Genomic DNA, 26,505 nt, shown 5'->3' with positions numbered 1-26,505 from the left:
GACGAATGAAAAAATAAATAAAAATGAAGTTGGAGAAGAAATTGAAATTCCGTGTTTCTACTAATTTAATTAATGTGATACACAACGATGTAGTTTTTACGTTCATTAGATATTGAACGTTAAAATTATGCTGATTTGCCAATATTATTTTATATATTATGTATATAATTATTTATGGAGAGGGGGGGAGGAGAGAGAGAGAGAGAGAGAGAGAGAGAGAGAGAGAGAGAGAGAGCTATTGTAATATCCTGTAATATATTATCCATAAAAATTAAAAATGCTTGTTTCATTTACATGTTTCGTGAACGAGATAGTTTAAATCATAAATTATTTTTCTTTTAATCATCATCATTATAGTATGCTTCATAATTTCTAAATATACCTGTATATACGTGATAGTTCTTATCTCTTGATTAGTAATTGTTGTGTGCCGAGACTGCGTGTCAGTCCCGCGATGGTCCGCGATTTAATAGTGTTGTTGCTTCGAATCCGCTGCGAGAAGAAATCATCTCCTTGAACCGTTAACAAGATCGCGCAGCTACGTTCTCGAAATAGTCACAAGATCTGTTTTGATCTCGAATTCTCATTGGGCTACAAGTGCTGCAACACATATTCGCCGGCAGGAAGCTATTTTCATTCCAAAAGTAATTTTCTTTATTATACTTAAGTATCTAGATAAGTATCTATCTATAAGAATATTTTTTTATATCTAAACACTGTCTATTGTCTGGAATTTATAATGTATTCATATTGAATCGATCAGACATAAAAATGGTTAATATAAAAAGTCTTGAATTAAATCCGATATTAAAATAATATTTTTAATATCGTAAAGATAATTGCACGATTTTTCCATGTTATAATACGTTATAGCATGAAAAATTTACGACGGAAAATTTCATCATTGCGGCAGACACATATTAGTTTTTGTTTTTTTATCTGAACAAGATTGAAGCAAGCTGCAAGTATTACAATATGTAGGAAATACAAAAAATTGTTCCGTCATACGTGGAACTTGATTGCAATTATTAATATATAATGAAACATTTAATAATTTTACAGTATATTCAATAGAAATAGACAAGACATATACAAGCTTCATAAGAACAGCAATGGCAATATTTGATTATCAATGAAGGCAATACAGTTGATTACGATTGATTAGAGTTGATTATTGTTGATGATTATTATGTAGATTTTTTCGTCTACAATGACGCTGATAGAAGTTTAAAATTAATATTAGAAAATGTGTGCAGCATAAAGGATTTATCGTAAAAATAGTAAAAGCATCCTCATTATCAGTTGCAAACGAATTGTTTCGTTTGCATAAAAAAAAAGATAAGAAAATTATTAAAGCTTAGCAATACTAAATTTGTACAAAATCTATTAGTAGAAGACAAAAACGTACAAGGTATTTATATTTTGCTACGTAAAAATGAAACCTTATCGAATGATTTTTTGTGCATTTAATATGACTTTTCGTAGCGATATTACTGATCGAAACGTCAAGAAACATGATTGCGTGATCATATACGTCAGATATATCGCGATCCGACCATATTTACGAACCTCGTGATGCTCGTTCAGTGATCATTGTACACAATAAATAGGCAATACTCGTGGCACGTGCTCGCCTCGTGAACAGATGTAGTAGAACACAATAATAGAGACGTTCAGACACGCAGCGTTGAGATGTTCTCAACGCTTTATATTAGCTCCTTTCGCACGCCAAGTTTGTACAATGCTACCAGAAAGGCTGATCGAATAATTTTCTAAAAAGGAAACCAGAAGACCAATAAATCGCTGCTTAAAAATGATTTTATTTTTCTATATCGACTATCGAAACTCTCGTAGCGAGCCTATTGTTGCGTTTGACAGGATAAAATATAGCGTATGTATTATCGATTGTGCAACAGGAAAATTTCCCATTTGTTCGTAAAAAAGTTGAAAAAAAAAACGGTTATATTACAATGAGAACAGAAAAAATACAAAGCAAAAAGAATTATCCGAGCGGAAAACATATTGTAATGTTCGCGACAATAGGCAAATGTGATATGCGTGTAAGTTCGCTGTGATTGTCTCATGAACGTTATAATTTTCATAGTTGTGACATTATTCAGAACGTCTGTCATTTTTCGAAGATTATTAAGTCGACTTGTGTCGCGCGAAACACGGCGCCGGAAAACGAAATGATTTTTGTCAATAGTTACGTAACGTTCGTGAAAAAGCTTCCTTGAGAGAAGAGAGGTTGCGAGTGTAATAATCCTCGAACTTTCATACATCTCAGTGTATCTTTGCAAATGCGAGAAACGCAGCAAAATATTGAAATACATTCAGCAATAGATTGTTGAGTCCTCTTCGTGTAATAATGCTTATCTTATCGGCGTTTGTTCCAATAGTTGTCGATCATACTTACTACTATCTATTGAAAAATATAAATAAGATACTTTGGATGAAAATCTACATAGAGAATACATAAAACTTGGCATAGAGAATTTATAAAATTGAAATTACATATTTTTCCTAAATCATCGTTCACATTTGCCGTATCGCGTATGCCGTATTTTTTAAAGTCGACAAAATTTAATGCAATGCACGTCAGCGAGCGAACGGAAATCGGACGTTGAGGAAGGAATATAGGAAATAGATTCGCATCTTTACGAACTCTTTCGGCGCTCTCTCGTCGCAAAGATTATTGAGATCAATAGATATATTTCGAGGAGAAATTAGAAATCGAGGAAGACTTATATTACACGATGGAGAAGATTGGATGATGTTCAATTTCTTCTTCTTCATAATTTCCGCTTGACAAGAACTCATATTTTTAGGAAAATTAATCATTAATAGAAGATGTGTCTTTTCGTCTTCCTCTTTTAAAAGAAATATATTACCCCATTGAGAGGATGTCGACGGATAAATTAATCGTACATGCTGAGCTTTCTAAATTTTCTTTTAAATTTATGCTAAGACTGAAACTGTTTTAAAATTTTTATGTAACTGATCTTGGCGTCAAAGACATTTTTCTAATAGGTCGGAAAATTGAAACGTCTACGTTTTACAGTGTAATGGAATATCCGAGAATGATGTGTCGAAAGCAGAAAATTTATCCTAAAGAGAATAAGATGTACGAGTTTCATCTCTTTAGACGTAGCTATATACAGGGTGTTCAACGTAACGATCCACACGATTTTTCAGACACTTCCGACAATTAAAAAAAAAGTTGAAAGGTAAATATTCATTTGTTTTATACAGGCTATAACATGAGATTAAAAAATAAAAAGAATTTTTTTTAATAAAAAAATCAAAGTCATCTTAAATTTTTTAAATAGCACATATAATTTTTTTTCCATAATATTATACAGATCAATAAAAGAGACATCAATAAAAGTGACATTTCAGTAATGATGTGAATTCGTCTTGAAGACTCCTACAATATTATGGAAAAAAAATTGTATTGTGCTATTCAAAAAATTTAAGATGATTTTGATTTTTTAATGTAAAACAATTTTTTTTAATTTTTTAATTGCGTGTTGTAGCCTATATAAAACAAATGAATATTCATCTTTTAACTTTTTTTTAACTGTTGAAAATCATGCGAACCGTTATGCTGAACATCCTGTATAATCTACTTTAAAAGAATATCGTTGTCAATAAAATATGGCATATTGAGATTTATTAATACTTAATAATCGCTGAGTCGCCCTTTCTCAATCCATTGCAGATGCAATATCAATTTAATCTAGATTTATTTGAGCTTCAATTATTACATTGATTAAGAATTATCGTACGTATATATAGAATTGTGAGTTAAAAAATATTATCAGGGTCTATAATTGTTTCAATCACGTCATTTATGTGCGTACTTTCGTCCAATAATAATCTAATAAATAAACTAATGGAAATGAAATGAGAAATTAATAGCTTATAGGGTAATCGTCCCTTTTAATGTGCCTTTAAATTAACTTTGCTTAGTTATTGAAATAATTATTAGACAAACATTGTAGCTGTAATTTTATTTGTTTGAAATCAATATTCGCTTTTTATTTATTTCTTTTTCTTATAATATTTTTTAATTAAAAAAAAATGTTAATGTTTTATAATTTTATGATAAAAGTAAAAAAAATGTTTTTTTCCTTATTAGTGATCCATTTCCTTATTATGATTAGATTTCCATTTGACTGATCTTAATATATAGTTACTAAAATAGATAATAGATGTAAGTTGATTATTTAATATTGCATAAATCAATCATTAGGTTTTAATTATACTTACAATTTCTAGATACACTCATATAAGTCATAAAACAACACTCTCAGTTCTAATACAAGGCACATAATATATAATATAGACGAGTTTAAAATTTTATGGTATTATTGGATTCACATTTATGATGTGTACCTTTCGAATATTTGCACTTTAATAGTTAAAAAATAGAATATTATCTTTGTTATTGTATACATTAATAATTTAAAAAAACCTTTTCTTATTTATTTATACTAATTCTCTTTATGGCTTATTTAAATACAAAGGCACTAATAGGGATAGACACATTAATAGGGACAATTATCCTAGACTGTTAATTTTGTAGAGCGTATACATACATACTTATTATCTTAATTTTCACATTAAAATACATCGACGATAGAATAGATTTTAGTGGATAGGAAAAGGAGCGTAAAAATAAGTAAAATAATTCATTACCGTGACCTTCTTGTATCTGTTAGGAGGAACTAGGCTATTTCTGATGGCCCACATGCATCGGCTTTGCAACAATCGATAATCCGATCACTTCTCGCGGGCATTCAAGTTTTTCGTCACTGAGGCGTTAGGTACATCGATCGTGCTTCCCTTATAGTTATAGGACACGTTTGTTGTTTGTTTGCGCGGTAAACCGCGAATACATGCGTATCGAGCACAGGGCGAGCAAACGAGCACATAATGTGGGAGGCATTATTATCGCTTGCAAACTTACTGTCTCACACACACACTTTTGCGCGGTCACTTCGCACGAAGTGGGCGATAGCGTGCCTGCGAAAACTCTATTTTTAATAAGAGTTCGTTGTAACGTTGGAGAGACGACTACCACATTTGTTTTTTCAGGATATACAAAGTTTACACGACGTGTTTTTGGAAGAACGTATACATATATTTTTATTCCGGAAAATTTAGAGAATGATAACAACTTTCATGATTGTATTTCTGTAACCAGGGAACACTAGGGAAAAATGTTTGATATTTGTGACTATAATTACATCATATTTATGATTATTGCTATGATGTTAGTAATTACTATATGTATAGTTCTCTCTATCACAAATATGGCTGACAATTATTATTATTATAAATATGATTACAATTTATCTATAATTATAATCATTTTCAGTTGCCAACTATATATATTTATAACTATATATGTTTATAGATTTATATATATATATTATATACACAATATATTGGGTCATCTAAAAAGTATCCGCGGTTTTTAGATGACCCAATATGTACAGTTATTATTAATGATATTATAATAGTAATAATCACAATCATGTAATTATAGTTACAAATATCAAAAATTGTTTTCTTAGTGGACACTACGGCGTATTATGGTCCGGTTCCACTCTATTAATGTAAGGTTAACTTTAATCTCGGTTCAATTTATTCTTTTTCAAATTCTAAGAATTCTAAGAAAAAATAAACAATAAACCGAGATTAAGTTTAATCTTACCGAGATTAAGTCTAATCGGTGGGATTACATCGAACCTAAGGAAATGAAATCCACGCAATCAACGAAAATATAATGTAATAAATGGTAATATTGATATGTCAATATTGATAATAAGTATTTGATTTTCTAAGAGTACCATATGCATTTTTCTTTCCGTTTTGTATTTCACGAGGAATTTTAAGTAAGAAATTCCATTTTCCATATGTATAAAAACATATTTTCTTGGATTTGTCTAAATCCACGAAGTTCATTTATCTTTCAAGTATTATTGTTTGAGACGAACGCAGCTGTGATATAAAAAAAGAAAAGGTTTTCGTCCATGACAAATAATCAAGTAGTAAAATACAAGCGGATTTACTGGATCTAAATTCATGTATATAGATTTAGATCTATGCTGACGTTCTTCCGGTCTTTCTCGAACTCTTTTGCGAATACTTTAAACAAACTCCACGGCATCGCGAATATTTGAGAACCGTGTATTCATGATAAAAACGTAATATGGGTATCTGTATCTTTGGTACATTATGTCTTCGCGAGAAAGATAACAGTTTCATGTATGATGAGTATATATTTTTGATAAGTATATATTTTTGATTGATAATAATGTAATAATGAACGTACATGTTGTAATATATCCGACACTGTTAGATGTCTGAACATGTATTGTAACATATATGAAGCGTCAAATGTGCGCAAAAAATTACACGAAATTACACGTCATATTTTTAATGCTAAATTAATTAAATATTTGTCACTGAATGATTTATGACTCTCAATCGCGGAACAAAGGATGACGTGGCATGTTTAACGATATCTTTTACGTCGTCAAATCTTTATCGCGTCATATATAACCTCGCTTACGTCTATAACAATGAACACTGCAGATTTGTCATCGCCAACTGCTTAAATCAACGTATGTGAAATTTTGGAAGCAATACACAAAGCCAGTTTTTATCGCATAATGGTAGTCAGCAAAAAATGCGCAGCAAAGTTGGATATAGCATGACGAAGACAATAATCCTTGAATCAACGATCCTCTGAATGATACATATGTCTCATATGTGTAGTTCTAAATTAATTACTAATTATAGACGCAACTCATGCACACTGAAATATCGCATTTTTTAACGAGTTTTTCAAACGTCATCGGATGTTGTTATCCGCAAAGTTCGTTAAAATACTTTTTTGCTTATTTCACTATTAATTCCTATTAATCGAATGTCAGTTTCCGCAAAGCGAAAATAAAAGATTCTCATGAGAGAAGGAAATATCAGTTATATTTGAAGTACAAAAACGAGAGATATTTTTTCTTTTTTTTTAAAAAAAAAAAGTTTTTTTTTCTTTTTGATGAGGAAACATTTTTCCAATTATAATCTTAGAATTGAGCAACATTAAATGAAAGGGGAAAATCGACTTCAATACGTAATTCTCTTCTAAGAAAACTTCATCTTTTGGAACATAAGCGATGGGTTCTTAGATAAGTGTCGGGTGTGCGTTGTCCGATTCGAATTCGTTGTAAATCCAAATTTATCTCGCGGACTCATTGTAAGCGATCTCCAAGAAATAGAACGAATAACTAAAAATATATTCAAAGTGATTTAAATATATTTAAATAAATGCACACGAATTTAAAATATTACGAACTTCTTCTTATATTTTTTTCGTTGTAATTTGAATAAACTGAATTACTGTTAATGAAACAAAATAAATTCTTTTGTGGTTTTACTAATTTGGCACGTGTTAATTGGCACGTGTGACTATTAATAGCTTGTTTAAACTGTTTACACGAAACTATTTTGGTGTGTTCTCTGTGCACCAAGAGATTGCAATAAGATGTGAATTAGAGGAATTAGATATTAAGTATCTAATTTCGCGAAACTATACTCCTCTTTGCGATTTGCGTAACATCCAGGAGGAATTTCTCAGTAATGAGAGGATCTTTGAAAGCTCACGTGAGGTTCTTTGTGCTACGGATGTATGTATTATATTGTATTTTCTTTTTGGAGAGTTTAGGTGGACAATGCTTTGTTTCGAATCCCACTAAATACGAATTATTTATTCGAAGAAAAAGATGCGTCGAAACAGCGACATCAACTCTCGAAATTATATAATAGATTAAAATAAACAGCTCATCAAAAATGAAATATAACAAATTACAAATTCCAAATTTTATACAATCTACGAAATTTAATTAACTTAAGTTTTATTATACCAACCACAGAAATCTTGTTGTGAATTTCGAAGGTATCAGGCTTCGTTTCAATAGCCAGGTAGCTTAGGTTTCAGGTAACTTTAATTCAGTAAATTTTCATGCTCTGCGTAGTTATCATAGATAAGATTACAATCTAGAAACGGGTAATGCAAAACGCTAGAACTAATTAACAACATTGACTGTTGTCGCGACAAGACGTTAGAGCTATTTAGAATTTACATCCATCGCATGTGAGATAAATACGGGAGCAATACGAGCGTTAAGCATCGCTTATGCATGTATCAGTTTGCGATGCATTCGGTTTCACGATCTCCCACTTGCGTACCTTTCCCCGTGCCGAAGTGGAGTGAAAAGAGAGAGAGAGCGAGCGAGCGAGCGAGCGAGCGAGCGAGAGAGAGAGAGAGAGAGAGAGAGAGAGAGAGAGAGAGAGATGTCGGCACGCGTGAGATGTGGAAAGGATGGAAGAAGCGAAACGCGAATGACAGGGACAGAGATAGCCAACCAGCCGCTGTTGAGATAAAAAGCCTGGCCGCTGCGATTCAGGCACGTAGATCACACTTAGCACTCTCAGCAGTCGGGCGGCTCGGCAGCAGCAGCAGCCGCGGTGCTGCTCGCAGGCGTCCACGAGTGAGTTGGTGAATCACGTAAAAAGTGTTCGTCCGTCACGACTCTCCGCTCTGTCACGCTCCGAATCGTCGGTCATCGAACTCGCGCCTCCGGGAACCCGGAACTGGAGCAGTTCACCGATAATTCGCGATACGCGCGTAATTCTTCCATGCGGAGGGGATTCTTCGAGCTTCGTCGAAAGATTTGTTCGTCAGTCCGCGATTGTGAGGGGAGTTTGATCTGACAATTCGCGTTGAAAGTTGCTACGTCTCTTGTTATATTCTACGTCACGTGGGAAATCCGCGTTTCATTCTTCCATCCGGAGTTTCCCTCGACGGGAAAGCTCTTTCAGGTGGGAAGTCAGACTGCAGTCTGACTTCGGAACAAACCGGTACGATGGTACACATGACAAGTGGCGAGGTGGAAACAGACAAAATGGACGAGTCCGTTAGGTATTTCAATTATCTGAGGACCCTGGCGGATCTCACGGCCTTAGCCAGCATCATGGCAGTGCAGGTAATTTCAGGATTATGCTTGTATCCTAATCGAGATGACGTATCTCAACAGATATTGACTTCTCTCAAGGGATTAAATTTAGTATATACGTCCTGATTAATTTCGGAAATGCGAAGCGATACAGACAACATACGTAGCGTTTCTACTTGTAATATAAACGACGTGAATAGAAATAAACATGTACGAATATATAGGATAATAATAAAATGTAAAATAAGCTTCAGAATAGTAAAAATTTTGTAGATCTATTTTCCGATGCTGAAATGAAATCGTGCTTTATTGATATTCAATTTAATTCTTGCAAAAATTAAATAACATATTGATAATTATATCATAATTGTTATATAATTAACGCATATTTACCAATCTCAGTGAATTACAATGGCTATTAATTTAAAAGGAAGTTGATTAATTAAATCAGAGAGAGAGATAGAGAGAGAGAGAGGGGGGGGGGCACATATATAAGTGATATAAGAGAAAACACAGTATGTGTATTGTGTATCTACGATATCCGATTTTATCAACTCAAATCTTCGTTAGATTTCACGTGGCCATCTGCCACGTTAAATTGGACAAATAAAAGCGCCACGATTTCGAAAGACGATCGATCGCTCGAGGACATTCATTTACTGCCGTTGTCGCAACCAACAGGATGTCGCGACAGAGGTTAACGGATGAAACTATCCAGTGACACATTTTCATCTGAATCATCTGACCTGATTTCTAAATTATCGAATAATCGTGCGAAGAACGATAGGAAGCGTGTCGTGCGATAACAGGTACATACATTGTTCAATTATAGAACGAGTTATCATTGATCTTACGTATCTTCTGCCTAATACTTGTCAAACTTGTCAATACTTGGAAACAGCTTTATCGTCACTCGAAAGAGTTTTCTGAAAAGAGCTTATCTCACGAGAACTCTTGAAACGTTATCTTGATAAAACGGCGATAGGATATCGATTATCAAATTGGACGGTTAACAAGTAGTTGACGCAGAATCCGATCGCGCAGTAGCAATTTATTTGAATAAATTTATCAGCAAAGATTGATTGATTAAGTTCTCAAGAAATCGTCTTTGAACTTTGTTTGAGAAAGATATCGGTGCATGCTATAAATACACATCATAAATTGCGCAGTTTTTCGTTGAAAGATCAAATAATCTACCATAAAAGTTGCGCAATTGAAATGCTTAAAGCGACGTCTACAATGAGATTTTAATTAAAACTTCAGCTTTAAGTCTCAAGCTGTAAGAAATTGACCAGTTGTAGCCGATTATTCTCCTTACATTCGACTGTGATTGGCTAATTTCTTTATGGCTTAGGGTTTAAAAGCTTAAGTTTTATGCCTTAAAATTTCATTGTGGACATCGCTTACATACAACATGAATAGACTAGTAAATAAACGAATTACGAAATATGAGATTGTCCATAAATGGACAAGCGGTGGATTGTACAGTCGCTAAACTCAGGATATTGATAGATAAAGATATATCGCGGGGTCAAGCAATCTCGCCGAGTTTATAATAATACTAACTCATTTGCGCGTCATAATGACGAGACGATTGTGCAGACGGCTTGTGGTTTTCTCCGTCGCGCAAATGCACAGAACTGAAACATGTTTCCGCGAATTTCCTAATATTATATCCGTTTCTATAATTGCGAATACCCGGAAATGAAATATTTGAACGCGCTTGTTATATAAGGTTGTTTGACGTAACGTGCTCGCTCAAATTATTAATTAATGTTTCTGGAGAATTGATGTCCCATTTTCGTAATATAGCATTTCGCCTTTATCTAACTTTGTGATCATACGAGAGTCTATTGCATGGAAGAGAGAAAGTTTTATGAAAGCTTAGAAGGAGAGAAAGAGTTTGCTAACGGCGAATTTTAGGATAGTAGGTAGTATTGATGTCCAAATGATTAATGGTCGGTAATCTGAGATTAGTGAGGAATTATGAGATTAGGACAGCTCGGCGAGATTTCGAATGTAGAAAATGAATCATACGAGAGACAATAGCTCGATTATTATACCACGAATGATTAATAAAAATTACGTACGTCAAATACTAAGGTGCGGCGACGCAGTCTTGACCTTCTGCGACATTTCAATGAAAGTTCAATGATAATTATGGAAAAAAGGTAACTCTTAAATAAACACAGCGATGTTATCGCATTAGTCCGCTTATTCCTCTCAAGGTTGTGTTGTATATTTCAAGATTACGTTTACACGGAATTTTACGTATTGTTTACGTTAAATTTACATGATCTTTTTTATAGATATAGATAATATAAGTAATGTAAATTATATGTAAATTATAAATAAATTATAAATATTATAAATTGGATAACGTAATACAAAAAGAAGTAACTGAGTTTTATGATTATATCCGACTTTAATATTGCTAAATAAAAATTTACACAAGACAGAAACTTTAATGCAGTTTAATGCAACGACGAAGTACAGGTTTCGGTAATATATAGATTGTTTACATAGACAATACGTAAAACATAGTTTACCTACACAGGAAAAAGACTGTTCTTAAATTAACCATAATATGCTTATATATATAAAAATATTATGATCTTGCTTCAAAGATTTTAGCCTTAATTTGTTTTGATGCAAGTATTACTTAACTTTACATTGAATTCAAGACTTGTTTAATAAAAAATCTTACATAAATATAAATTTAATCAAATCGAGACTAAAATCTTTAAAACAAGATATAATATTTTTGCTTTTGAATATATTATGATTGATTTAAGAATATTGTTTCTATGTAATTCACTTTATATACACACACACACACACACACATATATATATATACATATAGTATAGATTATTATATTAAACTCCGCACAATCCTGACTTACCTTGATCATGTAAGATTTGAAAAAGGAGGAGACAATATTGTATTGTTTTTTATCCACAAATATTTTTTCGTGGAAATCATATTCTTAATATCGTTCTTATCTCATAAATCTGATTAATCGAACATTATTATTAATCTTCTGTCATCAGTTTTGTATATTTGATCTGTTTATCGTCGATGAGGTTTAACTGCGTCGTTACAATTGTGACTTATTTTAACGGCGTCACTTTTAATGTTACCTAGAAAACCTCACTATCTCCTTATCTTCTGCATCAAATAAACAAGATTTAATTACAGATTCGACAGACTTAGAATTTGAAAGCACAGAGATTTGACATATCTCCAACACGAGTTCCAGATGTTTCTCGTTAATACCTTAGTAGAATCGTAAGGCAACAGATGTCTCGTATCTTTATTGCATTACTTTCCAAATAAGAGAGAGGAAGAGAGACAGAGCGCATCTCATTAGAGTGTATATACTAGAAATTATCGCAAAGGATGATATATAGTCTGCAAATAGTGCTAAATTTATGGCAACTTTTGCTTTTTCGCGAAATCTTGACGTGACTATCCGAAACGAGATTGTGCGAGCTGTTAGTTTCGCGATATAACGCACGCTGACGCGCCGCTTCATCGTTAAATTGGACCTCGATTTTCACCTGGATGCACTCAGAGAATCCTATTGTATATCCGATTGAAGTGCATTCGCTCGCATAGTTCATATTGCGTGGGAGGAAAGGACGCCGATTGTGCGTCGATTTATTATTCGTGTACATTCATATGACCTTTTACGTAAATTTTTCCCACCGACCTATTTGAGTCTTTCGAAAACTTTTTTTATAGTACTGCGTTTTGTGTCGTGGAAGTATGTCACGTTTGGAGATGCGTAATAAACGATGATATTTCATAAAAATAAACAATTGCGCGCCTTCGAATTGTGATAATAGCTACGTCCCTTTGAAGTGTCTCAACAAAACGTTTTCACTGAGAGTAAAATGACAGAACGTTATATCAATCCGTGTGGAATCGATAACGAGATCGATAACGAGTAGTTTTATTTAAAAAGCATTATAATACTGGGTTTGGAAGTGTTGGTGTAAAATTACACGTAAAATCGAAAGAATGAATATTAAAACACGATTAGGATTGAAATCTGAATCTATTCGACACGCCTCTTTTATGTTCTTATTTCTTGGCCTCGTCGTAATCTTATTTTTAATCAATCAAATTATTGAATTACTGTACTTAAATTATCAAATAACTAAGTTAGGCAAGAAAAATAATTGCTGCAGACAGTTTGATAAAAGGTACGGCAATGTAGGTGCTATCTTTATCTTCTTATCGCGCTTGTTTCTTCTTGTCTAGTATATACAATAATAATCGGGTTGCATGTGCACGATAATGATATTAGTTGTTCCGATAAATGTGAGGCGTCTATTTTCATCGAAAAGAGTCAAATGGTAAAGTTCAACGGGTTTAACGGTAAAGTTCAAAATGCGTAGTAGACTCGAACGAGAAACAAGCGCCGGAAAAATTAGAAAAATTCGTTCGTGAAATATAAAATCTTCGTGTGAATTTCTCGCGATCGGTTCAACAAGATGCGCAATGAAACGAAGCACGTGCCGAAATATTGTATATCGAACTACAAAGGGCGTTTAATCAGCGTGTTACGCCACATGACGGAATTATTCAATAATCCGTCCCGCAGGTCATTACTCCGGTTCGCACCGACAAGTGTATGTTTGCACAAACACATATATTTACATTTATCTATCGACTCGATGAGAGCGCGCACACGTTCACCGTATGGCTGTGTAAAGATGATATACGCGGTGATACTGCCTCTGATAAGAACGGGAAGCGCAAATGACAGGACCGGCTTTGTTTGCTTCGTGTGAGCCTCACGGTGCGCGTGTCCCCCGCGACATTTTGACGGGCGATGTACACGAATGGTATAAAATTCGTGACGAGATAACAGAGTCACACACGAGAATGAAAGAAGACTCGTGGGAGAAGATTCGTCGGTTTTCCTCGCAAATACCTGTAATCCGAATTTCTCTTTTGATACACCAATTCCTTCTTCTTTCCGGCGCTTACGGTTAGCTTCCTCCGAGATCAGTCTTCATCCTTATCTATTTTTCTACGAAAATCCTAAAGCCAAGAAAATGACTTTTTTCCTGACACCTTGGCAAATGTATATCTGGAGTCGGTTTAGTAGAAAGAATACGACGATAGATACTGCCCCATCTCAGGTAAATTTAATGGCGGTTATTAAATCATATACAAATCGTACATGTAGTTCTTGGAAGGTATAAAATATCTCTGAATCAAAGTCAATAATTTTGTTGTAAGCTCATTTATGAGTTAATAGTACATTTTATGTACATATGTTACCACGATACTTTATCGATTCGTAGAACAGAAACGAACGTTACATTATCCGATTGCTCTCCTCAATCTCTTTGCTGATGAATGATCGGTTCTTATTTTTTGTTTTTACAGTTCAAACGAATGCTGAACAAGGAGCTGTCGCATTTCTCGGAATCGTCAAAGTCGGGGAATCAGATCTCGGAATATATCTGCAGTACCTTCCTTGGTAAGTCGAACATGATTCTTTTGCTTATTAAAATTATTATAATGAGAAGAAAGCGAGTTGTAAATTATAAGTTCGTGAGAAGAATAAGAATTGACGTATATCGTCTCCCCTCTTCTTCAAGATAAATAGTGCGTTTTCGCGAATGACGGAGAAAACGAATGAAAAGAAATTCGCGAGACTACGTCTAACGAGGTCATCGCCGGAAGCAAGTTTATGGGTGCAATAAAATGAGCTCTCTTACGCATTAAAAGCCCTTGAAAGACCGTAGCCGGTATCGCCGTGACCATTCATTCTGGTTAGCTCGTTTTGTGCGCAAGGTTTATAATCGGTGAGGAATTATGTCCGATTCCTTTATATGTAAAAACGTTTCAGGAAAAAAAAAGCAAAAAGATATGATTTCTTGGCATGAAATCGTTGCATCGACAAATCTATCTGCCTTTAATACCAGAGTTGTTTGAAAAGTTCTCGGTCTGATATAGAAATGACGTTACAAATATTAAACTGCTATAATTTTAGACAAGTTTGATTCTATACAGGATCACTGTTAACATTTCAACCAGCTATTAGTTTCTTTGTTTCAATTGTGTAAAATGACCAACTTTTGATTTCACCTTTCGAGTCACCTTTGGTTCCAATTATAATTACAAGATTGCATGAATTGTTTCTGAATTAGTTCTGCACCGTATTTATCAGATTTAATCCTTAATGACTTTTTCTTCTTTTCAAATATGAAGAAATGATTCGCAAAAAAACTATCTGGCTCAAATACTGAAATAATTGATAAAACTAACGTTTATTTTAAAGGTTTACTTTAAAGAAAAATCATATTATACAGATGGTATAAAAAAAAGTTAGAATAAGTGTACTGAAAAGGGAGTACGTTGAAAAATAAAAAAAATTGTCAAAAATCATGTGTGTTCTTTATCAGAGAACTTTTCGAACTCGTTTTCGAACTACCCTGATAGAATAACCCTCTTGCATCGTTCTCTAAAAAAAAAAAAAAAAATTCGTTTATGATGTGCTGATTTCGTTAAATAGTTTCCTAACGAGTTTCGCTCGATGGAAATCGAATTATCGAAAGTTGACGACGGGATAACTTTTTTCTCTAGCAAAGCAAAAAAAATTCTAGCAAAATGACGCGAGAGGAAATTGTAAGGACACGCCTTCGCGAATCACAATCAAGCAATACTATCCAAATGCGTAATCTTACCCACATATCGGTGCCTTTCACCTCAATGTCGATTAATTAATCCCCAAGTTCGTTTATCCATGTCACTTTTTGCTGCCCGGCAGACAAACAGCAGGAGTTGGATTTGCCATCTTTGCGAATCGAGGATGCGGTCGCCGCAGCGGGTAGCGTCGATGCAAGGGCGGCGAAGAAGAAGGACCGTGCGCAAAGAGGCCCCGCCGCTATGTCCCACATTAGCGGTGTAAAACGACCGTTGACACACACTAACAGTTTCACCGGGGAACGTGTGCCGCTCCACGGGGTGGAAACGCCGCATGAGGATGAACTCGGCAAGGTAAGCCTTTGACCTTTAACGTCGTCGCATTTTGCGTTCCGCTCGGAGAATACCGTATGAGAATACCGTATGCACCACGCGGCGTCGCAGCTGGGTTCCTGAATCGTAAAAGTAAACGGGGTATCGTTTCAGAAATAAAAAATGAAGTTAATTTCTGCAAAAATATACACTGCACGAGAACAGTATCGTAATTATATCAAATTATCACATTGTTGCATTATTTTGCTTTGCAATGTTATATCTTTAACTCAAATCCCCATTTAAAATGTAAAAAAATAATTGAAGCGTCACGGAAAAAGAGAGAGAAAGAAAGAAGAGAGGAAATGAAAATTTACAAAAGATTCGATAATTTAAATAATTATTTGCTGTTATAAAGATAAAAATGAATATACGTGATATTATTTGTTTGAGTTGCAAGAAATCTTCAAAAACTTTTGCACTTAAAACCATGATGTAAAAATGAAATATTCCTTTCTTTTGTGATGGATGCGCAGTAGGTAAGTGAATTTAGAGTCAAATTTGATTTCAACTGTTCCAGTATGCAAGCGCTATACTGAAAAGAAGAATACTTAAAAATTTATTTGTGAACAACATATTTATTTATGAAATAAATTTTATTTAAATACGATAAAATAAAATTTTATTTCTAGGAAATAAATCATTTATTTTATTTTTTTATAATTAATAAGATATATTTCACAGAAACGTATGTTTCATCACAATTAAATTTTTTTTATAATAAATATCGAAGAAAACGTCGTAATACTTTGACATTTTTCTTTGTGTGTTATACGCAGGAAATGCATTTTGGGGCAAATTTAATTGGTTGCTTTTGGTATTGTTATTGTCATTATGCACAATGTTATACTTTCCTTTTTACATCATGCTTACGAGATAAATATATAATATTCGTATGTTGAAAAAAGAGAAAGTGAAGATGCTGAGTGCAAAGAGCAACGCGAACGAACCTTTATAAATAGAGGCAGACGAATATATCTAATATCAATTAGATGATTACTTTCTATTTGTCTGATTGTGAGAATGCTTGCAACGCGATTATATCATGCTTTACATCTAAGGCAAATGTTCCTACAAGATTACAAACGTCTATTACTGAAATGATATGCAATTAATTGCGCTGTCTTACACCCCTAAAGTTTAATCCGAATTAACCGCACCTACAAAGATCTTTGGCAAATGTCAAAACAAATGGCAATGCGACATTTCGACAGGATTTGTGAACCGAGATGGTACTCATGTACCGATGCTAAACTGGTTACGAGCTCCAACAGAAAGAGATTTATTCAACTGTACGATCATTAATCAGCCCAATGAGAGAGCGGCACGTGTAATCCGTGTTACATATCAATATATGGTGCAAAGTAGAAAAACAGAACGATTATGTATTAATGGTAAGTTGATAAATATATATTGCACGATTTTAATGCGATTAGTATGATAATTACTAGGTTTTAATATGATTATTGCTTGATTAGCTGGATAATTGCAAAAGCTTTATTTAGTTATGAGATAAAGAATGAATTTTCAATAAGAGAATTTGTGTAATAACTACGCAGTAAGCGTATTAAAATCTGGCAATATGTATAATTATTAGTAGTGACTGTGCCGATTTTCTAAAAGTTTTATATCAAAATTTGATACCGAAACCGATATATAACACGGATTACGCATGTCACTCTTTCTTGTAAAAAATAAAGTATAAAGTTATAGTCATCTGCCAAGTTCTAAACAACTCTTGGAAAGGATTAGGTTCGTACGGCGCTTCAACCAGTCAAAGTTACCGGGTGAAATGTTGCTTCGCACGAATAACAAGATTTACCGGTTCTCCAACAGACAGACAGTTTCGTAATATTTAATTGAAAGATTAGACATTCAGGAAGACAGATAGTACTGGAAATTTTGATTTAATTCTGCAAAAACATCTTTGCCCAAAAAAAAATATCCATGTTACGTCAAAGTAGTATGCTACGCAGTTAAATTTCTGAATCTTTCTATAGAATCCAGAAATTTAACGATACGATTTTTATAAGATTACGATCTTATCGTTAAAAAGATAAAAGATTGTATGTATACATACGATTAAAGATAAAAATCATTTTATAAATCTACAAAACATCGGAAGCAATATAAAAATAATTAATTAATTAATTAAAATTAATTATAAACAATAAAATTATCGCTATTAAGTATTTACATTTTTTATGAGAATTTAAGGACTCCTGAGTTTATCATATTTCGCGAAATCGGAACTTAAATTAACAGAACGGATCTATTAAATATACATTAAATGTTCTTGTTTCTAGTCTTCCACGAAAGTTTCTATTTGGCGAATTTATCACGGTGACGACCTCGTCGGTGATCACGTTTATTGTTTCTTTTAGCTCTTTTGATCTGTGTACGATATTGACGTAAATTCCACCGTATCCGAAAATTCCACGAGAATTCATGTTTCTGGCTTTCATCTCCGTTCGCCTATGAATATATCTGTATCAAGCGATAGTACATTGCAACTCGGATTGGCGTCATACTGCGCGGCTTCAATTTCGGAAAATTTCAACGACGTCCTCGATACGTGCATTCACGCTGACCAAACTTTTATTTAAAATACCTACCTCCGATTTTTACAGCGTTAGTATACACAACAATGTAACAACACAGTGAGAAAACAATGCGAAAGAAAGGAAAAAGAAATTATAGATTCGATTACACATAAATATCGCGGATTAGAAAGAAGATTATAAAAGCGCGAGCTGTTCAATCGGCAATTAAAGCTTTATACGAAGCTTATGTTACATCATTAACGGTACTAAATCTGTATTGATTGTTGATATTTATCGAACTTTTAGGATAAACTTGGATAAGATGACCATAGTTTTTTTAAAATACAAAAACTTATTTTTGTTATTTTTTAATATTGTGTTTAGTTTATCACTTTAATGAAATTCAAAGTAATAAAAAAAATTAATTCAAAAAGAAGCATAAAAGCTGGTGATTCTTTTTGCAAAAATAATCTTATATAAATGATTAATCATCAAAATACAACATAAAGTAATAAATCTACTAAAAAACTTGAAATTTTATACAAATATATTTTATACAAATATTTAATACAAATATAATTTTATATATATCTATGTATAATTTAATTATAATTATAAATATACAATAAATGATATTGCAATAGTAATATAAAGATTATAATTTTTTTAAACTAAGAAAATCAAACAATGATTTCTATTAAAAAAATCAATGTATGTGTGTGTATTATTTGGTTAATGGTCATCTTTCCTGAATTATAATGGAAAGATGGCCATATTTATAAATAAATAATGAATGAAAATGAAAATACAAAAATATAGATCAGATTACAATTCATTACGTATGAATTTATACTATTATTATGATGCATTAGACGTATGTAACGTCGACAGCTCAACTGTAATTTGTTCAACGTTATAATAATTTTTAATTCAAACTTCGTAGGCAGTCAAAGTAAAAATATTCCATAATATTCACAATATTGTTGTTTCGAATAGTGTATGTATACATATAAACTATTGTAAATATTAATTACTTTGAGAATAATTACAAAAAATATATATGCTATTTAGCAATTATTGGAAAGATTACAGCCTATAGCTATCTTTGCCATATGACCGTAATATCCGTGTTTACCTCACGTTTCTGTATGCATATCATGATTTTCGCATTTTGTTCTCTTCAGGAAACAACTGTGTTTGTCGTGCTATTTCAAATTTGCATGTCAATGCGTAGGTACGCGATGAGATTCAAGCGCTGAATATATATCCGAGTTATTCATTATATAGAAAATCTCCGGGGTAAATATTTCTGAATTATTGAAATCGCTAGGGGAGCCGCCAGATAATAGTGAAGAATAATGATTGCTTTTAATGTCAAAGTGTCGGCCGGTCACAAAGCAGCGAAGCTTAATTGGTTTCGACGAGCTGAAACTCTGGCATGTAAACATAATTACGCAGAAGTTTATCATTCAGTTTTCATTTCTGTTTTACATGAATGTTAATAAAGGATCTTGAAGAATTTAATTTATTGCACTTATATCATCTCGGAATTTTTAACTTTCGTCTAAATATCTTTCTGAAGTACACGTCGCTTCTCCCCGATGCAAATAAATCATGTCGCGCATATCTTCTCATTTCTTCTTTATTTGATTGCGAGCTTATCTCTTTCTCGGTAGCAAATACGTGACGGTTGGCGTGCGCGAGTGACGATAGAACTTTTATAAAAAAAGACATTTACCCTGTAGCATGTGATTACACCGATTACAAGATCGGTTATATTTTAACAGGCAGAAGCATTTGGGTTGAGGTCGCGCGATTTTGATAACCTTAATAGCTTCACCGATTAGCGAGGCGCATTTTTTGCAATGAAAGAGAAACTGATTTTCGGCGCTTCTATGAAAGTAATATATCGCGATCGCAACATCATTCATGATGACCTGAAATGAAATTCGAGGAAATTTCCAGACACTCTTAATTTCTATCACGTATATTATATATCGTATTATTTACCTTTATGTTATAAAATACAATCAATAACGTCTGCGAAGCGGTATACTTTAGGGAGGAATAAACTCTAACGCTGTTTGTATACTCTCTTAGAAATCTCACTTCTGGGAAAGCAAGCGGTGAAAGCAATCTTTCCATTATGCAAATTGAAGTAAATTTTCTCAATGAAAAAGAGGAACGAACCGGGTGTATTAAGCGTTGCTATTCTGCATATTAATCAGATTTCTCATAGAGAGACCGTGGGTGATACGCTCGTCAGATTAAATGCGATGAAGAGGTATCCTTAAATGGCTACGTGATTTTATGTAGGTTCCCCAAGACTAGAGACTTATTTTTATTTATCCACGCAATCGTTCAACCAGTTCAGAATGTCATCTTAATGTCGCTATAGATACTTTATTTGGCGTCTGAGTTGACGCTTCTACGCTTCGAGACTGTTGTTGATAAAATTAAGTGATTGAACCAGTGATGACGTTGTTACTTAATGAAAATCAGTTTAATGATATTTATATAAATGATATCCAGTCAAGTCTTCTTAAATCTAATTTGCTTGCTTTTTATCTTCTTTGTTGTCGCACGAATAATATGCAAGACTGCAATGTTGTCCATGAATAATCAACTTCGCGTGTGACCTTTCGACGATAACACAAGACCTCCGCTATCTGTACTTGAAGACACATCGTATTCTTTCGTTTAATGAGTTGAGAGTTGCTACAAGGCGCATTCATAATTAATATGTCTACATTGCGCAGTATAATAATTGAATAATAACTACAATCGCTCTCTCTTTTTTTCTCGATATCACTTCAAAGCGAAATATTTAATTCGTATATCACACAATACCGCTACATTATTGTGAAGATCGTTGTAAATATTTTGTAAACGTAATTATTTATAGTTGCTCTCGGACATCGACAAGTGGGGTATCGATATCTTCAGGATAGGCGAGCTTAGTAACAATCGGCCCCTCACCTGCGTGGCATACACGGCCTTCCAAAGTCGAGATCTGCTCAAATCGCTGGCGATACCTCCCAAGACCTTCGTTACCTTTATGATGACCCTAGAGGATCATTATGTGAAGGATAATCCCTTCCACAATAGCCTCCATGCAGCCGATGTGACCCAATCTACTCACACTCTGCTCAACACACCTGCACTCGAGGTTTGTATGTAATATATATACGCCTTTGCTTGTGTAACATCATTTTATCTTTTTTCCGAACTTGGAAATAAGTATCTTGCTCTCATAATAAGCTTTATCAATGTCTCATTAACGAGTATAAGGTACTTTGTAAACTACAGAATTGAGATGTCTCGCAAGAAGAAAAATATATTTTCTATGACAATGTACCGTAAATCATACCATATATTTTCTACGTTACAGTCCGTGTTCACGCCATTGGAGATCACCGCTGCATTATTCGCGGCTTCCATCCATGATGTAGACCATCCTGGACTCACGAATCAGTTCCTCATTAACTCAAGTAAGTATCGGCGAGATTTGCCAAACTTTCTGCATTATTTGTTATTTTGTTATTTTGTGTTGCGTTAAATATTTAAACAATATATTATATTTCTTTATCAATTTTCATTTATCAATCTGCAATTAACGTTGCTTCTGTTTTTTTTACAATGACTAGCAAATTAATGATCCGTTTTTTTTTCTTTTGTTCAGGTTCCGAGCTTGCGTTGATGTATAACGATGAGTCGGTATTGGAGAATCATCATTTGGCGGTCGCATTCAAGCTTCTGCAGAATGAGGGTTGTGACATATTCGTGAATATGACGAAGAAGCAACGGCAGACGCTGCGGAAGATGGTCATCGACATGGTCCTCTCAACAGATATGTCGAAGCATATGTCGTTGCTGGCCGATCTGAAGACCATGGTGGAGACGAAGAAGGTCGCCGGTTCCGGTGTGTTACTGCTCGACAATTACACCGATCGTATTCAGGTGCTGGAAAATTTGGTGCATTGCGCCGACCTGTCTAATCCGACGAAACCATTGACTCTTTATCGACGATGGGTGAGCTTGCTAATGGAGGAGTTCTTCCTGCAAGGTGACCGCGAGCGGGAGCAAAACATGGATATTAGTCCGATGTGCGATCGCCACAGTGCGACCATCGAGAAGTCGCAGGTCGGCTTCATCGATTACATCGTACATCCACTTTGGGAAACCTGGGCTGATTTGGTGCATCCAGATGCGCAGGAGATCCTGGACACTCTTGAGGAGAATCGCGACTGGTATCAGTCAATGATACCGCCATCGCCGCCGTCCGATGATCAGCAACAGTCAGGAACGAACGAAAGTCAACAGCAACAAGATAGGATACATTTTCAAGTGACATTGGAGGAAGGTGATGAGACTAGCGAGGCTGTAGAAGGTGGTGACACAGGGGGCGGCGATGACGGCGGTGGCGGTGAATTTTCCAGCGAGGATCCGGGCGGTGAGACGGAGGAGAACGCCACGGAGGCTGGGATGTGACGGAGGCTCGCTGGTATTTGCAGGAAGCTCCATGAGAAAGTACAACAGAGTTGGTGGCGAGTGCGTCAGTGACATTCGCACCTAGCCGCGCCTAGTCGCCGGTCCTTTTGTATCGACCTATGCCACGTCGGCTAGACCACGAGGGAGGACGGCGATTAAGACGACGGGAGCTGTCTCCATCGAGCGGCAAGAGACAACGTCCCGACGACGACGGAATTATTGTTCACGAAGTGCGAAAGACGCTTCAGGATCGTTAAGTTTCGGCTGGACCGAAACGAGCTGTAAATGGACAAAGCTGTACGTCTTTTGTCGTCGTCATCGTCACCGTCGTCATCGTCGTCGTTTCAGTTTTGTCTCCACGTTTCGTCTCGTTGAATACTGTCAAGCGGGAGGGGCGAATCTCTTTTCACAAAGTACCTGCGCAAATGAAAGCGGCAACTGTATGTTTGCTACGTCGAATGAGTGGCAAGATGTTTCTTTTTTTCATTTACACACGCACACACACACCGAAGATGGTGATAATCAGCACACGATAATTGTCCATCGTGTACCGATCGTCATCTTTTCTACTGATTTAACGATGTTGTGTCGCCGTCGAAGGCTGGAGGGAACTTCTCTTCCAGGATATGCAGGATCCTCAACAACATATCAACAAAATATACGATATACTATGGATTCTAACGATGCGTATTAGCGATACTTCCGAGCAGATTGATGTTTCTGTCTTCTTCTTGGATTTTGAACGCCGCGCGGAAATTGTTGACACGTAAGCAACATTTTGAAACTTATATTTGCGTACGACGGAAGTTTATCAATTTGTTTCTAATTTCTACAGTCTAAGTTACAATGTAATGTCATAAGCTCAATAATATGTTGCATTTTCGTGATCTAATTTTATGAATAATTTGGTTAACGTTTCGCCATTAATCGATATTCAAAATTATCCGCGTTATGGATCCAATCGAGCTTAATTTCGTTATTCGAAATGCACGTTATACCGAAAAGGAAGAGACGATGAAATTAGAAAACAATTAAACGAAAGGATACTCAGTTGCAGTTAGGCGCGTTCATCCTTTTAGTTCTTCGACGGTTATTCGATAGTCACCTACTTATAGAGAAAGAGATACCTGTCTTTAATAAGTAAGATTTTGTCATGTTCGCTTCGTAGACGTAGACAAGTTCGTAAGTGAATTGTCCGTAATCGAAAAACGAGAATCCAGAAGTAGCCGCGTGTCTATAAAGGAAATGCTAGAGCAAATACGTAGAGTATTACCCGTTGTCTGTATGATTTAAGCGAAAGAAGTGAGGGAGGAGTCCATTTCTTTTTCCCATATCATGCAGTTGACGGGAGAGCACCGAGCAGCAGAATGAGGAGCATCGAAATAGGGTACAATTAATTTTAATACACAACCATATCAAGAGCTGGTCTTTTAAGTTTGTATTAAAATTAATTACCAGAGCCGCGAGACGCTTTCTTGCGATATATACAATACACGCAAAACACACACACACACACACACACACACAACTTACATATATATACCTAGTCAACACAAACTAAAATTAACATAGATTTCAACGTTATAACTTTATACTCAGCAATATAACTGTAATACCATATATATTACATTCATATTGTTGAGGATGCGAAATTATAATATTGTTAATTTACTTTTAATTTGTGTGTAACTAGGTAATAACACAAATGCAATACGTACAATTACAATGCGAGCGAGGATATATATCGATAGATGTTTTTAACCAAAGAGTAATATAAGTGATTGTTAAGTCGATTGCCGAGCGTGCCATTCACCAATACGTCTTCTGATGACGAATAATCCAGCGACAGTCCTTGGAATTTCGTGTGGTATGTCAACCAAAGGAAAGTGTCTTCATCATACGGATGTCCACAAATCGCTCAAATTTGCAAATTCGCAATCCAAACGGATTTGGAACGCTGGTGAACGCCAAACGTTTTTTAATGTATAAATTATGCTGATGCATCATGAGAATAATTTTCTTAAAATCTTTCTAAAAATCTTTTAATTTCCGGGGGGGGGGGGAAGGAAAGGGGAAGCAAAGTAGTCATCCGTATTGGTGGAATGGCGACAATTTCGCGTCTCGATGATATCAGGGAATTGAAATGGAAAACGTAATTAGCGACCGATGAGCGAGTGCATCGAGGATCAGCCTAAAAACAAAATTAACGTTTCACTACTATTCTAAGTCGAAAGCTTGCCATCGACGCGAAGTAGGAAAAATTCGAGTCTGATCGGAAACGTTTGTAAGCGACCGGTAGCTCGGGCTCACGTAATCGTACATTTCTTATAATCACGTTAAGGAAAATTACCTAAATCGTAAAAACAGAAAAAAAAACGGAAAAAAATACTACGGAGAAAGCAAAATCTCTATGTGTGTTGTAGACAATGATCTAGTGAGTGTTTTGGTGCTGGCCACCAAGCTTTAGCGCGTAAGAAAAAACTCCGAGGTTCACGAGAGTCCGCGACTACATTGTTAAGTCGAGAAAAGGGAGTTAACTTAACGAAGTTTTTAGGGCGTAAGCAACGAGGTTATAATAATAATAATATTAATAATAATTAAAGATAATAATCATAATATAAACAGTAATAATGATAAGCGCGATATAAGAAAGATACTGATTTATTAATGTTAACGATAACACTCGTTGCGCGAACGAATGTAATCGAGATCATGTTCGCTTCAGCCGTCGGGGCAATGTCGTAAAAGGAGAAGGAAGAGAAAGACTATAAAGTGTTATCGATTATGTACCTCTGCACTGACGCCGAGTTTGACACTTGGTGAAAGTATTCGATTAGACGGCGATTTTTTAATTATTTAGCGCGAGTGCGTCTTTGATTGTATTTTTGGCGTGGACGAGCGGAAATGCACTCGTTCTTTCCGTAACATTTTTTTCTTGTCGCTCGTCTCGATGGATCTCGCGAGTGTGTGCGCAGGTACAAAAATAAAAAAACAAAAAAAAAACGCCACAAAATATGATTTTGTCATACAAATCTTGTTGGATTATCGTGATTTGTCATACTTCTAAAGTATCGTTGCTGGAGCAATGAAATGTCTTCTCTAACACATACAGTCTGCCAGTTGCTCGTTAAAAGTATAAAAAAAAATAGGAGCCAAAGAAAAAAAGTACAGAAATTGATGATTCAATGATGATTTACAAGTATAACAAATCGCGGTGATTCAACAAGATGTGTAACAATATTTAGTAATAATAGATTGGTAATGATGATGAGATGGGGAGAGAAAAATAAAAATACCTGTTTGATTGCTGGACAGTTAAATGAATGTATTAATATCGTGTAATCGTCGTACGAGATATATGTGTAATAAAACATATTTATTGTCGGAAGTCTGGATCTTTCTTT

General features: G+C 34.7%; 1 protein-coding gene across 12 annotated transcripts in view; it reads left to right on the top strand.

The window, feature by feature from the left end:
- The window catches only part of dnc (phosphodiesterase dunce), a 350,732-nt gene extending 324,243 nt beyond the window's left edge, over positions 1-26,489 (top strand). For all 12 annotated transcript variants that reach the window (XM_087409475.1, XM_087409484.1, XM_087409480.1 and 9 more), the window contains 5 exons: positions 14,433-14,526; positions 15,820-16,049; positions 21,516-21,779; positions 22,002-22,101; positions 22,293-26,489. In XM_087409475.1, the coding sequence (XP_087265601.1) occupies positions 14,433-14,526; positions 15,820-16,049; positions 21,516-21,779; positions 22,002-22,101; positions 22,293-23,101 (1,497 nt within the window). In that variant the 3' untranslated portion in view covers positions 23,102-26,489. The remainder of the gene's footprint in view (positions 1-14,432; positions 14,527-15,819; positions 16,050-21,515; positions 21,780-22,001; positions 22,102-22,292) is intronic.
- Positions 26,490-26,505: the final 16 nt, after the last annotated feature.

Source organism: Acromyrmex echinatior, chromosome 1 (genome assembly GCF_024713525.1).
Source record: "Acromyrmex echinatior isolate Ae372 chromosome 1, ASM2471352v2, whole genome shotgun sequence".
Classification (NCBI taxonomy): Eukaryota; Metazoa; Arthropoda; class Insecta; order Hymenoptera; family Formicidae; genus Acromyrmex; species Acromyrmex echinatior.
This window is presented reverse-complemented; position numbering and strand designations above follow the sequence as displayed.